This window comes from Hypanus sabinus, chromosome 19, assembly GCF_030144855.1.
Source record: "Hypanus sabinus isolate sHypSab1 chromosome 19, sHypSab1.hap1, whole genome shotgun sequence".
Taxonomy (NCBI): Eukaryota; Metazoa; Chordata; class Chondrichthyes; order Myliobatiformes; family Dasyatidae; genus Hypanus; species Hypanus sabinus.
In genome coordinates, this window is record NC_082724.1 from 71,382,110 (window position 1) to 71,396,124 (window position 14,015).

The window sequence follows — 14,015 nt, forward strand, 5'->3', positions numbered from 1 at the left end:
GAGTCAACATGGATACACTGGGCCAAAAGGCCTCTTTCTGTATCATAATAAGTACTAAGCACAAAAAAGTCTGCAGATGCTGGAAATCCAAAGCAACATATACAAGTTGCTGGAGAAACTCAGCAGGTCAGGTGGCATCTATAGAAGTGAATAAATAGTCCACATTTCGAGCTGAGACCCTTCTTGAAGACTGAGAGAGAAGGGGGAAGATTCCAGAATAAAAAGGTGGGGGGAGGGGGAGGAGGCTAGCTGGAAAGTGGTAGGTGAAGCCAAGTGGATGGGAAAGGTCTAAGGCTGGAGAAGAAGGAATCTGAGAGGAAAGGAGAGTTGACCATAGAAGACAGGAAGGAGGAGGGGACCCAGGGACCCTTGGCACAAGCAGAGCCCATGGACCGACATATCCAAATGGGAATGGAAATTGGAATTAAAATCTTTGGCCTCTGGGAAGTGCTGTCTGTGGCAGATGGTGTGGAGGTGCTTGATGAAGCGGTTCCCCAGTTTATGACAAGTCTCACCAACGTAGAGGAAGCCACATTGGGAGCACTGGACATAATTGATGACCCCCAGTAGATTTGCGGGTGAGGTGTTGCCGGAAGGACGAATGCTTCCCACTATTATTTACATAATAAGTAAGCAGAGGCATTGTTCAGGGTTCCTTTTTGAACTCATTAAAATCAATAAGTTTTGTCTTCTATTAAAAGTGCTTCAGGAACTAGTCCAGTGCTGCTGGGTGTCAGGATTTTTTCAACTGCATATTCAAACTGGAGTTGCCTTTATGCAAACATTTGATTGATGTTCCTTCACCATAGGGATCATTGTTGAAACTGTTCCCTCCACTCATCATCACTAATGGAGCTGGAAAATCACTTATTTGAGAGTCACTGCTTATAGAGTCATTAGTGTAGTGCCAAAGTACGAGGGTTGATGATAAGTTTGTGGCCTAAGGTAGAAGGAGTCAATTTTAGAAAACCTAGCACATTTATTGTTCAACATAGTCCCCTCCTACATTTACACACTTAGTCCAGCGGTCGTGGAGCATACGGATCTTGGACCTTGAGAAAGTGTCCACAGCAGGGTTAGAGTTTGAAGTTAATAACTCATCTCCTTTTACCTTAGGCCACGAACTTACCAATCACCCCTTGTAGTTGGTAGAAACTGGTTCCTTAAATCTTTCCAGTTCAGTTGGCAAGGTCTGGACTAACATGTGCTGTCATTAGATGAATACAGAGTTGCATCTGGATGGCCAGCCAGTTGCTGGATGTGAAGTGCAGCACACCTTTTGTCACCTGGTGCCATGCTTGACACTCACCAGCTAAATCTGCAGACGCTATTATAAATCAATGCAGGGTTTTATAATGGAATGAGAAATGTATGCAGTAGTGTGATTTTTTAATGTGTAATAATTAAACAATAAAGCTAGTAAAGGGAAACCAAAGGGATACATTTTCACCACCTAATCTCAAATCTTGGATAAACAGAGTCAAATAACGAAGAAAGAACATAATCAGCAGGTGTCCCATCAATGAATCCTTTTCCATTGTAGTGAATAAACCAGCATGGAATTCTGACACCTTGCTTTGGATTGAGTCTGAAATCTCTCTGGTACCCCCTGGAAGATAGGATTAAAAATTAAGATCAAAAGTCCACAGAAGTTTTTAAAATGTTGAATAGAACAAATTAATAGTGTTAATTATCTTGGATGCAATACCTTGTGACTCTTAGTTTATTACCCTTCACAATCATTGTTGCATCAGGTTTGCCTTCATCTAAGCCAGGGTGGATATTATATACCTCAGCAGTCACTCCATTGTAAAACTGACCTGTGTCAGGGCAAAGAAAATTTATGTAACTGTACAGAAGTGTGGGATGCCAAGAGGGAACAATACAACTTTTAGTTAATTTTGTTTGTGAGGAAGGTATCCTGATTCATATGATCAAGAAACTTTTGTTAAACTGTGAGTAAAATAAATATTTGTAAAGATAGTGCAACACACACAAAATGTTGGAGGAACTCAGCAGCTCAGGCAGCATCTATGAAAGTGAATGAACTGTCGATGTTTCAGGCTGAGACCCTTCTTCAGGACCCTTATGGTGGATCTTGGTCCCAAATGTTGACTGTTTATTCCTTTCTATGGATGCTGCCTGACCTGCTGAGTTCATTCAGCATTTTGAATGAATTGGGTTTCAATACTTGTTTTTAAGCACGGGAATTTGGAAGATCACTGTCAAACAAGAGCCTTAACACCTTATAGTGTTGTTCAACGTTAAATCAAATGAATATTTCACTTACCCAGTAATCCATGGGTCTTATTTGAGAGTTGGTGACCCTTAAGTGTATAAAATCCAAGGAAATCTCTGTGTAGAGGATGGTATTTCCAGACACGATGCAATAAAATAACAAATGTCGCATCATCTCCGATTGTCACTGTGACATTCTTTTCTTTCATGATCGAGATTGAGAAGCTGTGAAATAAATGAAACAAATTACGCTGGGTTTACATTGATATTCTGAAAGAGTGGAAATAAAGTTTTTAATGCTGTCAAATTTAAATAATTTATTTCATATTACCTTCCCCAAAAAATACATGAAGCGCTGTCTCAAGAAAGCATCCTTCATCATCAAGGACCCCACCATCTGGATCTTGCTCTTTGCTCAATGTTACCATCAAGAGGAGGTCCAGGAGCTTTAGGTCCCACCCCACCAGGTTCAGGAACAGTTATTACCCCTACACCATCAGGCTCCTGAACCAGCGTGGATAACTTCACTCACTTCAACACTCAACTGATTCCACAACCTATGGACTCACTGTCAAGGACTCTGTGACTCATGCTCCTAGTATTATTTATTTATTGATTATTTGTTTTGTTTTGCAGTTTGTGTGTAGTTTTTCACTGATTCTATCGTATTGTATTTCTACTGTAAATGCCTGCAAGAATATGAATCTAAATGGTGACATAAGTACTTTGATAATACATTTTGAACTTTAATAAAAAGGCTATCTATGAAGCTCCATTTAATATGTAGATGGTGTATGTTATAATGATTGATTTTTACGATCATTATTCAGTTATCACCTATGCATCCAAGTCTTCCTTTAATAGACTGCTACTCAGTTTTTACTCTTCTTTATAAAGGCCACTGAGTACGCTGTATCTGATGTCTCCCTGAAGCAATCAAGCCAACAAGTATCCATGAAGTAACAGTCACTAACAAAGTATTATTAAGTAATTTTCTACTGAACCACAGAGCAATTCAGTTGGTGAAAGGTGGAGAGCAGGGACAGAGTTTCAGAGCTAAGGTATCAGATTTTCAAACACCATTTTCACACTACCTGGTAAGAAGGATGCAATGCACAGAATTGTAAGAAGTGAAAAAGGTTTGTAGATTCAGCCAGCTACATTATGGGCACCAGCCTCCCACCTTCAAGGACATTTTCAAAAGACGATGCCTCAGGAAGGCAGCATCCGTCATGAAAGGCCCTCACTGTACAAGGACACGCCCTCTTCTCATTACTAAAAACAGGGAGTAGGTACAGGAGCCTGAACACGTACACTCAATGTTTTGGGAACAGCTTCTTCCCCTCCACCATCAGATTTCTGAATGGTCCATGAACTCGTGAACACCACCTCACTGTTCCTCTTTTGCAGTGGTTATTTTTTTCCTATTGTAACGATAATGATTTTTAAATTTCTTGCACTGAAATTCTGCCACAAACAACAGATTTCTTGAAATATGTCAGTGATAATAAACCTGATTGAGATTCTGGGTCTGATTCACGTTGTTAAAATCAGGGGTTAGAAGAGACTAGAAATGAACGAGCAAAGATCATAAGGGTTTGAAAAGGAAGCAGAGGTTATGTGGAAGGACTTGAGAATGACACTTCTAAAATTGAAATGTTAGGCAAATTAAACAGTAGGGAGCTGAGCAAAGGTGGTGGAAGTATCCAGCTTTAATAGTAGACATGTGGATGAAAATTTTACTAAAGCTGTGAATTGCCTAGTGCAGGCTTCAAATATTGACCCCAGGGAAGAGACCAAAGACTATAGGCCGAATCTTCTTTGCCCCAACCCACCACTTAGTTCCAATGGTGTTCTCATAGCTATTACTTACAGTAGATATTTTCCTGTAGAAATACTGTTGTTCAGTCTTGTATGTGTGATGTCACCATTAAATCTTATTAGCACTTTTGTTTTGCCATGCATATTCTTACTAATATATGTAAATCAAAACTTCAAAAGTTAAATCAAAATAAGTATCTATCAAAGTTGTACTAACTAATTTTGGCTTTGCAAGGAATTTAATAAGAATTAGAGCCATGGCTACAGCTTCATTTGTATTGGCATTGTCTGTTTTCTAATGAACGTTGCTTTGTTATGAGATAAATTATACCTCTGTTTCATTATAGATGCTGTTGCTGACCATGGGAAAATCATCTTCTCTTTTCTGTGAAACACTGTGATGGCTTCAGTCGATACTTCAAATTTTATATCCATGTTGTTGTTCATAATTCCAAATCTTCCAAAGTAGGTACTTATTTTCTTGTTGTTTTCTATTTTTTTATCTCCTATCAACTGGCCATTTATCACAAACCCTTCAAGGAAATTTAAGAATGGATTAATTAGCGTTAATCAATTGTGACAATGCTAAATTAAAATTCTGGGGATCATCTTGTCATAAAACTAGGTAACTAGAACCCAGAACAGCTGAATTATTTGTAGCTGAGGGAAAAAAGTCATGTAATTGGATAGAATACCTAAGGTATGAAAATCACAGCAATATAATTTCTAAGGATCTCACTTGGAAAATATGCTTTTATTTATATACATGAATCACAAACGATAAAACTGCCAGGGGGCATCATTGTAGTGTAGCAGTTAGTGCAAATCTTTTACAGCTCTGGGTGTCAGAGCTTGCAGTTCAATTCTGGAGTCATTTGAAGCAAATTTGTACATCCTTTCCCATGCTCATGTGAGTTTCTTCTGGGTGTTTTGGTTTTCTCCCATATCCAAAGATGTACCAGTTAGTAGATTAATTGTTTGTTGTAAATTGTCATGTGATTAGGCAAGGGTTAAATAGATGGGTGGCCTGGCTTGAAGGACCAGAAGGGCCTGGTCCATGCAGAATCTCTAAATAAAATTTGGCAAACCCGCAGATCAGTGTTTGGGGCAGTAGGTAAGAGATTTGGAGGGGTGAACATTTTCACCCCATGAGCGCTGAATACTGGAAGGCACTGCTGGAAAGAGTGGTGGAAGAACACAAGAACAGAAGAAATAGGAGCAGGAGTCGGCCATCTGGCCCGTTGAGCCTGCTCTGCCGTTCAATAAGATCATGGCTGATCTGACTATCAACTCATCTCCACCTACCTGCCTTTTCCCCATAACCCTTAATTCCCTTACTACACAAAAATCTATGCAACCTTGTCTTAAAAATATTTACTGAGATAGCTTCTACTGCTTCACTGGGCAGATAATTCCACAGATTCACCACTCTCTGGGAAAACCAGTTCCTCCTCATCTCTGTCCTAAATTTACTCCCCCAAATCTTGAGGCTATGTCCCCTAGTTCTAGTCTCACCTACTAGTGGAAACAACTTTCCTGCTTCTACCTCATCTATCCCTTCAATAATTTTAAGTGTTTCTATAAGATCTCCTCTCATTCTTCTGAATTCCAGTGAGTATAATCCCAGGTGACCCAATCTCTCCTCATAGTCTAACTCCCTCATCTCTGGAATCAACCTGCTGAACCTCCTCTGCACTGCCTCCAAAGCCAGTATATCCTTCCTCAAGTGTGGAGACCAGAACTGCACACATACTCCAGGTGCGGCCTCACCAGTACCCTGTACAGTTGGAGCATAACCTCCCTGCTCTTAAATTCAATCCCTTTAGCAATGAAGACCAACATCCCATTAGCCTTCTTGATAGCCTGCTGCACCTGCAAACCAACCTTTTGCAATTCATGCACAAGCACTCCCAAGTCGCTCTGCAGAGCAGCATGCTGCAGTCTTTTACCATTTAAATAATAATCTGCTCTTACATTTTTCCATCCAAAGCAGATGACCCCACATTTACAAACATCTGCCAGACCCTTGCCCACTCATCCATATCCTCTGCATGATTTGCTTTTCCACTCAATTTAGTATCATCAGCAAACTTAGATACACTATACTCGGACCTCTCTTTCAGATCATTAATGTATATTGTGAACAGCTGTGGGGCCAGCACCAACCCCTGCAGCACATTGCTCATGACTGATTGCCAACCAGAGTAACACCCATGTATCCCAACTCTTTGCTTTCTGTTAGTTAATCAGTCCTCTATCCATGCTGATACAAGGGACTCTAACATCATTTGAACACTAGAACAGCACTTGAATCAACTAGACATAGAAGATACTGGTCCATGTGTATGACAGGATTAATAAAAGTGGTTGCCCTCGGGTGAACAGGGACCTGAAGGGCTGAATGGCCTATTTCCACATTGAATAAATTTGCGATAGTCTTTTCTAGGGATACACACCTAAATGTCTTGCCTCTTTTCCTTTGAGATGTTAATTGATTTGTATTATATTTCTTGTATTTTTTGCTTTGGTAGGAAACGTAGACAATATTTTCTCTCAATGGAATAACGTACCATAGAACTTCTACCTTAAGTTTCAGTGTGTCCAAAGCATGTTTTTATATAGAAGCAAGACAAAAATAAGAAATGCTTGTGAAGAAAATGCATATGCGACTATTAGAGTCTTTTGTAAGCTTATAACTGTGGTGCTAAGCTCCTGATAAATTCTTATAAATTGGGTTGATTTGTTTATAAATCTAGAGAGGTTTGAAAATCTCTAAAGGTAATAAGGAAGGTATATAACTCAGTGAGGTGGCCTTGATGTCCGTGGTGGCAGGATTTTATTTTGGAAACGTGCAGATACTTCATCCAGTGCCCCTTAATGCTGGATAGAGACTTCAGCCATCCAAGGAATAAATGTGAGCAGGAAGTAATGAAGCATGTAATACAGGCACCGGTTAATTGTCCAAATGATTTCTACAAAAGAGGAGTTATGAAAGTATACAGAAGAGAGTTAATTCATAAACCAAAGAGACATATGAATGGATCAATAGTTAGCAGAAATCTGCTGATTGTAATCACCTTATTCTAATCCACTTGTTCTTGCAGAACGTAGCTCTAGAACATTATCAATCTTCAGGCAATGCCATTTAGGGAGTTATTATTTTTTGTGACTGTATGTGTTCTGTGCTGTGTGTGACTGTATGTACTGTATTTTGCACCTTGGTCTCATAGGAATGCTGTTTCATTTAGTTGTACACGTGTGTATGGTTGAACTTGAACTTGAGATCAAATTTGACGTTCAAATGCGACAAGAGACTGGGGTGAAAATGAGCAGCTTTTTGAAAATGGCAAAACTCCTTGAAAAATGTGGGTGAAAATATACATATGGTGTCCTGGCCTTATAAATAGAGACAGAAACTAGTCATAATGGTTTACCCAAAGTTGGAGCATTGTGTCTCATCTGGGCACCATGCTTGAGAGTTGATATGAAACAGCTTGAAATACAAAACAGATCACAGAAACTCATTCCAGAAAAAAGGAAAGATTGGAAAAGTTGGGGTTTTTCTCCTTGCCGGAGAGGACATGAAGGGATTTAAAGTAAATAAGGATGTCAAGAGAGTGTCATGGTCCGGATCAGGTTCCCTTTAAATTTATCTAGGTTGTGTTATGATCCGGACCATTGACTCCTTGTTCCCCTTTAATTCCCTGTTTCCCGTGTCCCTTGAGCTTGGTGATTAAGGCAATCGACTCTCGATCGAAACAGCAGTTTATTAGCCCCTGGCTTCAGCCGTTCTGTGCGAGAGGGTTATGGAGCATTAGTGAAGTCACTGTAGATACCGCGAGCCAAAGTCATCTAGCCGGAGCCAACTAAGTTTCTTGCCGGAGCGAGCAAGACTCCTCCCGCAGCAAGTGCCAGCAATTCGCCTTCCCCTGCCAGAGTGGGTCCGGGCAAGGTTAACCCACCAGGGGTGAGTTAAGAGCTCTCATCGCTTGGAACAAACTTGGGTCCAGTGATTGTACCGTCCGTTGTCTTGTATTCAGTTCAGTAGGCAGGCCGTTTGCCACTACTTTAATGGACTGTCATTGTGTGGTCTCCATATCCATGTCCTGTCTAAAGAGGGGTCCCGGCCCTGTACCCTAGAAGGGTCCTGACCCTGTGTTAAAGAGTCCCGGCTCCATGCTTGGTGTCCTAAGGCAGAGTCCCAGCTCAGTGTTTCATGTCCTGTGACTGAGCCTGTCCCTTGAAGAAGAGGAGTCCCGGCTCCATGCCTGGTGTCTTCAGGTGGAGTCCTGGCTCAGTGTTTCATGTCCTGTGTTTGAGTATCAAGTCCTGGCTGTGGCGTTCCAAGTCTCCAGGTCCTGGCTGTGGCGTTCCAAGTCCTGGCCCTGGCGTTCCAAGTCTCCAAGTCCTGGCCCTGGCGTTCCAAGTCTCCAAGTCCTGGCCCTGGCGTTCCAAGTCTCCAAGTCCTGGCCCTGGCGTTCCAAGTCTCCAGGTCCTGGCCCTGGCGTTCCAAGTCTCCAGGTCCTGGCTGTGGCGTTCCAAGTCTCCAAGTCCTGGCCCTGGCGTTCCAAGTCTCCAAGTCCTGGCCCTGGTGTTCCAAGTCTCCAGGTCCTGGCCCTGGTGTTCTAAGTCTCCAAGTCCTGGCCCTGGCGTTCCAAGTCTCCAGGTCCTGGCCCTGGCGTTCCAAGTCTCCAAGTCCTGGCCCTGGCGTTCCAAGTCTCCAAGTCCTGGCCCTGGCGTTCCAAGTCTCCAAGTCCTGGCCCTGGCGTTCCAAGTCTCCAAGTCCTGGCCCTGGCGTTCCAAGTTTCCAGGTCCTGGCCCAGGCGTTCCAAGTCTCCAGGTCCTGGCCCTGGCGTTCCAAGTCTCCAAGTCCTGGCCCTGGCGTTCCAAATCTCCAAGTCCTGGCCGTGGCGTTCCACGTCTCCAAGTCCTGGCTGCGGTGTTCCAAGTCTCCTGGTCCTGGCTGTGGTGTTCCAAGTCTCCAAGTCCTGGCCCTGGCGTTCCAAGTCTCCAGGTCCTGGCTGTGGCGTTCCAAGTCTCCAGGTCCTGGCCCTGGCGTTCCAAGTCTCCAGGTCCTGGCCCTGGCGTTCCAAGTCTCCAAGTCCTGGCTGCGGTGTTCCAAGTCTCCAGGTCCAAGGTCTGTGTTCCGAGTCCTGGCTCTGATCCCTGATCTCCAAGTCCTGGACCCCAGACCCTGAGTCCCAACCTAGTCCCGGGCCTGAGCCCTCATTCATTTCGCCTATTCCCATTTCCTCTTTGCCCTCCTTGATTTTCCTGTTCTATCCTTGTGTCACAGTTCTCCTTGTAAAGAGTAATAAACTCTATTTTATTTAACTTTAGAAAAACGTGTTTGTGTCCTGCTTTTGGGTCCTCCTCCAGCACCCTTGCCCCCCTATCTTGTAACAGAGAGTGAGTAAAGAGAGTAAAGAGATCTCCGGAGAGATCAAGAATTGTAGGAAATGGAATAAAAATGATTGGTCAGAAAAATCAAGTGACATGAGGATTTTATTATTATCTTCAGTGACCACTTTATTAGATACCTCCTGTACCTAATTTGGTAACTTTTCTTCCACAATCTCCTTCAGCACAGGTGCACCACAAGACAATGAGCTCAGCTTCCTGCTCTACTTATGACTCTGGCTAAGCATTGCTCTGATGCCATATTTAAGTTCACTGATGACACTACTGACGTAGACCGAATTAAAGATAGTGATGAATCAGCATATGGGAAGCGGATTGAAAATCTGGCTGAGTGGTGCCACAGAAACCTCTCACTCAATGTCAATAAAACCAAGGAGCTGATTATTGATTTCTGGCAGAGGAAACCAGAGGTCCTTGGGTCAGTCCTCATTTGGGATTTGGAGATGGAGAGGGTCAGTAACTTTAAATTCCTCAGTGTTATCATTTCAGAGGACCTGTCCTGGGCCCGACACATAAGGACAACTATGCAGAAACCATGGAATTTTGTGAAGATTCAGTATGACAAATAAAACTTTGACAAAGCTCTATAGATGTGTGGTGGAGAGTATGTTGACAGTATGCATCACTGTCTGGTATGGGAACAGCATTGCCCTTGAACAAAAAATCCTACAGGAAGTAGGGGATATGGCTCAGTCCATCACAAGTAAAGCCCACCCCACCTTTGAGCACTGTCGCAGGAAAGCAACATCCATTATCAGGGACCCCACCGTCCAGGTCATGCTCTCTTCTCGCTGCCTCAGGACTCACAGCACCAAGTTGAGAAACAGTTAGTACCTCTCAACCATCAGGCTCTTGAACCAGAGGGGATAACTTCACTCAACTTCACTCACCCATCACTGAACTGTTCCCATAACCTATGGACTCACTTTCAAGGAATCTTCATCTCATACTCTTGTTATTTATTAGGAACACAGAAGCATAGAAAACCTACAGCACAATACAGGCCCTTCGGCCCACAAAGTTGTGCCAAACACATCCCTACCTTAGAAATTACTAGGCTTACCTATAGCCCTCTATTTTACCAACCCCCATGTACCTATCTAAAAGACTCTTAAAAGACCCTATCTTATCCGCCTCCACCACTGTTGCTGGCAGCTCATTCCATGCACTCACCACTCTGAGTAAAAAACTTACCCCTGACATCTCCTCTGTACCTACTCCCAAGCACCTTAAACCTGTGTCCTCTTGTGACAACCATTTCAGCCCTGGGAAAAAGCCTCTGACTATCCACACGATCAATGCCTCTCATCATCTTATACACCTCTATCAGGTCATCTCTCATCCTCCGTTGCTCCAAGGAGAAAAGGCCGAGTTCACTCAACCAATTCTCATAAGACATGCTCCCAATCCAGGCAACATCCTTGTAAAACTCCTCTGCACCCTTCCTATGGGTTCCACATCCTTCTTGTAGTGAGGCAACCAGAACTGAGCACAGTACTCCAAGCGGGGTCTGACCAGAGTCCTACATAGCTGCAAAATTACCTCTCAGCTCCTAAATTCAATTTCACAATTGATGAAGGCCAAAACACCGTACCTTTCTTAACCACAGAGTCGACCTGCACAGCTGCTTTGAGCGTCCTATGGACTCAGATCCCAAGATTCCTCTGATCCTCCACACTGCCAAGAGTCTTGCCATTAATACTATATTCCGCCATCATATTTGACCTACCAAAATGAACCACTTCACACTTATCTGGGTTGAACTCCATCTGCCACTTCTCAGCCCAGTTTTGCATTCTATCAATGTCCCTCCACACTATCTACAACACCTCCAAACTTAATCTCATCAGCAAACTTACTAACCTATCCCTCCACTTCCTCATCCAGGTAATTTATAAAAATCACGAAGAGTAAGGGTCCCAGAACAGATCCCTGAGGCACTCCACTGGAGACAGACCTCCATGCAGAATATGACCCGTCTACAACCACTCTTTGCCTTCTGTGGGCAAGACAGTTCTGGATCCACAAAGCAATGTCCCCTTGGATCCCATGCCTCCTTACTGTCTCAACAAGCCTTGCATGGGGTACCTAATCAAATGCATTGCTGAAATCCATATACACTACATCTACTGCTCTTCCTTCATCAATGTGTTTAGTCACATCCTCAAAAAATTCAATCTGCCCTTGACAAAGCCATGCTGACTACCCCTAATCATATTATACCTCTCCAAATGTACATAAATCCTGCCTCTCAAGATCTTCTCCATCAACTTACCAACCACTGAGGTAAGACTCACTGGTCTAAAATTTCCTGGGCTATCTCTACTCCCTCTCTTGTACAAAGGAACAACATCTGTAACCCTCCAATTCTCTGGAACCTCTCCCGTCCCCATTTATGACACAAAGATCATCGCCAGAGGCTCAGCAATCTCCTCTCTCACCTCCCACAGTAGCCTGGGGTACATTTCGTCCAGTCCCAGCGACTTATCCAACTTGATGCTTTCCAAAAGCTCCAGCTCATCCTCCTTCTTAATATCTACATGCTCAAGCTTTTCAGTCTGCTGCAAGTCATCACTACAATCACTAAGATCCCTTTCCATTGTGAATACTGAAGTAAAGTATTCATTAAGTTCCTCTGCTATTTCCTCCGGTTCCATACACACTTTCCCAATATCACACTTGATAGGTCTTATTCTTTCACGTCTCATCTTCTTGCTCTTCACATACTTGTAGAATGCCTTGGGGTTTTCCTTAATCCTGCCTGCCAAGGCCTTCTTCTGGCTCTCCTAATATCCTTCTTAAGCTCCTTCCTCGTAGCCTTATACTCTTCTGGATCTCTAACATTACGTATCTCTCTGAACCTTTTGTAAACTTCTCTTTTCTTCTTGACTAGATTTATTACAGCCTTTGTACACCACGGTTCCTGTACCCTACCAAACACGAGGAAATCTGCAGATGCTGGAAATTCTTCTGGCAGACAGAGTGTAGGTGTTCCAGAGTCCGGTGCTCCCAGTGCGGTCTTCTATATATTGGTGAGACCCAACGCAGACTGAGAGACCGTTTCACTGAACACCTATGCTCGGTCCGCCAGGGAAAGCAGGATCTCCCAGTGGCCACACATTTTAATTCCACGTCCCATTCCCATTCTGATATGTCTATCCATGGCCTCCTCTACTGTCGAGATGATGCCACACTCAGGTTGGAGGAACAACACCTTATATACCATCTGGGTAGCCTCCAAACTGATGGCATGAACATTGACTTCTCTAACTTCCGTTAATGCCCCTCCTCCCCTTCTTACCCCATCCCTTATTTATTTTTTTTTCCTTTTTTTCCCCTCTTTTCTCTCTCTGTCCCTCTCACAATCACTCCTTGCCTGCTCTCCATCTTCCTCTGGTGCTCCCCTCCCCCTTTCTTTCTCCCGAGGCCTTCTGTCCCATGATCCTTTCCCTTTCCCTTTCCAGCGCTGTATCCCTTTTGCGATTCAACTTTCCAGCTCTTAGTTCATCCCTCCCCCTCCTGTCTTCTCCTATCATTTCGGATCTCCCCCTCCCTCTCCCACTTACAAATCTCTTACTATCATTTCTTTCAGTTAGTCCTGACGAAGGGTCTCAGCCCGAAACATCGACTGTACTTCTTCTTATAGATGCTGCCTGGCCTGCTGAATTCCACCAGCATTTTGTGTGTGTTGCTCCCTATCATAACTCCCCTGTCACATTGGAACTTACCTATATAGAACTCTACACAAATATCCCCGAATATTTGCCACATTTCTTCCATACTTTTCCCTGAGAACATCTGTTTCCAATTTAAGCCTCCAATTTCCTGCTTGATAGTGTCATAATTCCCCTTACTCCAATTAAATGCATTTCTAACATGACTGTTCCTATTGCTCTCCAATGTTAATGTAAAGGAGATAGAACTATGATCACTATCTCCAAAATGCTCTCCCACTGAGAGATCTGACACCTGACCAGGTTCATTTCCCAATACCAGATCAAGTACAGCCTCTCTTCTTGTAGGCTTATCTACATACTGTGTCAAGAAACCTTCCTGAACACACCTAACAACTCCACCCCATCTAAACCCTTGGTCTAGGGAGATGCCAATCGATATTTGGGTAATTAAAATCTCCCATCACGCCAACTCTTATTATTACACCTTTCCAGGATCTGTTTTCCTATCTGCTCCTTGATGTCCATGTTACTATTAGGTGGCCTATAAAAAACACCCAGTAAAGTTATTGACCCCTTCCTGTTCCTAACCTCCACCCACACCACACAATCCCTCCATGGTGTCCACCTTTTCTGCAGCCGTGACACTATCTCTGATCAACAGTGCCACGTCCCCACCTCTTTTGCCTCCTTCCTTGTCCTTTTTGAAACATCTGAAACTTGGCACTTGAAGTAACAATTCCTGTCCCTGAGCTATCCAAGTCTCTGTAATGGCCACCACATCATATCTCCAATTATTGATCCACACTCTAAGCTCATTCGCTTTGTTAACAACACTCCTTGTGTTAAAATAGCCATAGC

General features: G+C 43.3%; 1 protein-coding gene across 1 annotated transcript in view; it reads right to left on the minus strand.

Moving 5' to 3' along the window:
* Positions 1–1,446: 1,446 nt before the first annotated feature.
* Positions 1,447–14,015, minus strand: part of itih3a.1 (inter-alpha-trypsin inhibitor heavy chain 3a, tandem duplicate 1) — a 69,116-nt gene continuing 56,547 nt past the window's right edge. The window contains exons 16-19 of the mRNA XM_059944904.1: positions 4,391–4,592; positions 2,291–2,463; positions 1,709–1,820; positions 1,447–1,609 (exon numbers count right to left, since the gene is read on the minus strand). Coding sequence (XP_059800887.1) covers positions 1,447–1,609; positions 1,709–1,820; positions 2,291–2,463; positions 4,391–4,592 — 650 coding nt within the window. The remainder of the gene's footprint in view (positions 1,610–1,708; positions 1,821–2,290; positions 2,464–4,390; positions 4,593–14,015) is intronic.